The following is a 1,152-nucleotide window of genomic DNA, read 5'->3' as shown; positions in this document are numbered from 1 at the left end:
CCCCGGGCCCCGTCTCCGTGAGGGAAGCGGTGAGGAGCCGAGGGGAGGGCGGCGCGGGACGCGCGACATCCCGGCCGTAAGAGCCCGCCGCCGCGCCGCCCGGCCATCGCCCAGCCGGCCGGCGGGAACGATCCCCTCCCCGAGGAAGGCACAATGGCCCCCCCCCACACACCACCACACACACCCCGGTGACACCGGAGCCCCGGGGACGGGGGGGGAGCTTTGTGCGGGGAACCCAGCAAAATTTACAAAACAAAACACACACACACACACAAAAATACAACGGGGAGAGAGCGAGCGAGAGACGGGGGCAGAGTGGCTCCTCCTCCTCCTCCTCTCCAAAAAGGCCTGTTGGAAAACTGCACACGGCGGCGGCTCCGGCAGCGCCTCTGCCCGCGCTGCCCGGCGGAGAAAAGGCGGCGAAAGGCGGCGGGACCGCGGCGAAACGGGGGGAAAGGCCCGATCTCTTTGTGTTACCTGCCGTGAAACCAGTCCTTGCAGGCATCGCACTCGATCATGAAGCGGGTTACGTCGTAGGGCAGCCTACAGATGCAATAGACGGGCACCGTCGCCATGTTAGCTCCCTTCAAAACAAGGCTGGACGCCCGGAGGAGCCGAGCGAGCGGGGCTGGCGGCGGCTCCTGCCGCGGGGTCGCTTCGGCTGCTGCTCCTGCCGAAACGCCGGCGAATTTGCAATGTCGAGGAGACGGGGTGGGGGAGAAGGGAGAAAAGAAAAAAAAAAGGGGGGGGGGGGGGGGGGGGGGAAAAAAAAGAAAAAAAAATCAGATAATGCAATTACGGCTCCTCAAGGGCGGGCGAGCAATGTCAGAAAAATAATAAAGGGCTTCCCAAAGTTTGGCTGCATGGTTCCTTCGGCTCCGCGAGCGCCGACCGGACTGGGGCTTTTTTTGTTGTTGTTGTTGTTAAATGATTATTATTCAAAATGTTTGGCGAAATGCATTCTATTGCGTGCCCCCTGGTGACAGTACAGTACCGAGGCTTTTCATAAACACTCCGAAATGTAGCCCTTTCCTTGTAATGTCCTTACGTCAGCTTGCAACATTGCAATATTTCCTCTGCCGGGGCTGGGGCCGGGGCCGGGGCCGGGGCTCGGCGGAGCGGCCGGCGGGGAGGGTGAGCGCTGGCGGCGGA

The 1,152-nt window shown here is 61.9% G+C and overlaps 1 protein-coding gene across 2 annotated transcripts in view; it reads right to left on the bottom strand.

The window, feature by feature from the left end:
* Positions 1–711, bottom strand: part of PHF2 (PHD finger protein 2) — an 84,708-nt gene extending 83,997 nt beyond the window's left edge. For both annotated transcript variants that reach the window (XM_010584406.1, XM_010584405.1), the window contains exon 1: positions 478–711. In XM_010584406.1, coding sequence (XP_010582708.1) covers positions 478–505 — 28 coding nt within the window. In that variant the 5' untranslated portion in view covers positions 506–711. The remainder of the gene's footprint in view (positions 1–477) is intronic.
* Between the last annotated feature and the right edge of the window lie 441 nt (positions 712–1,152).

Source organism: Haliaeetus leucocephalus, unplaced genomic scaffold (genome assembly GCF_000737465.1).
Source record: "Haliaeetus leucocephalus isolate CR32 unplaced genomic scaffold, Haliaeetus_leucocephalus-4.0 Scaffold984, whole genome shotgun sequence".
Lineage (NCBI taxonomy): Eukaryota > Metazoa > Chordata > Aves > Accipitriformes > Accipitridae > Haliaeetus > Haliaeetus leucocephalus.
This window is presented reverse-complemented; position numbering and strand designations above follow the sequence as displayed.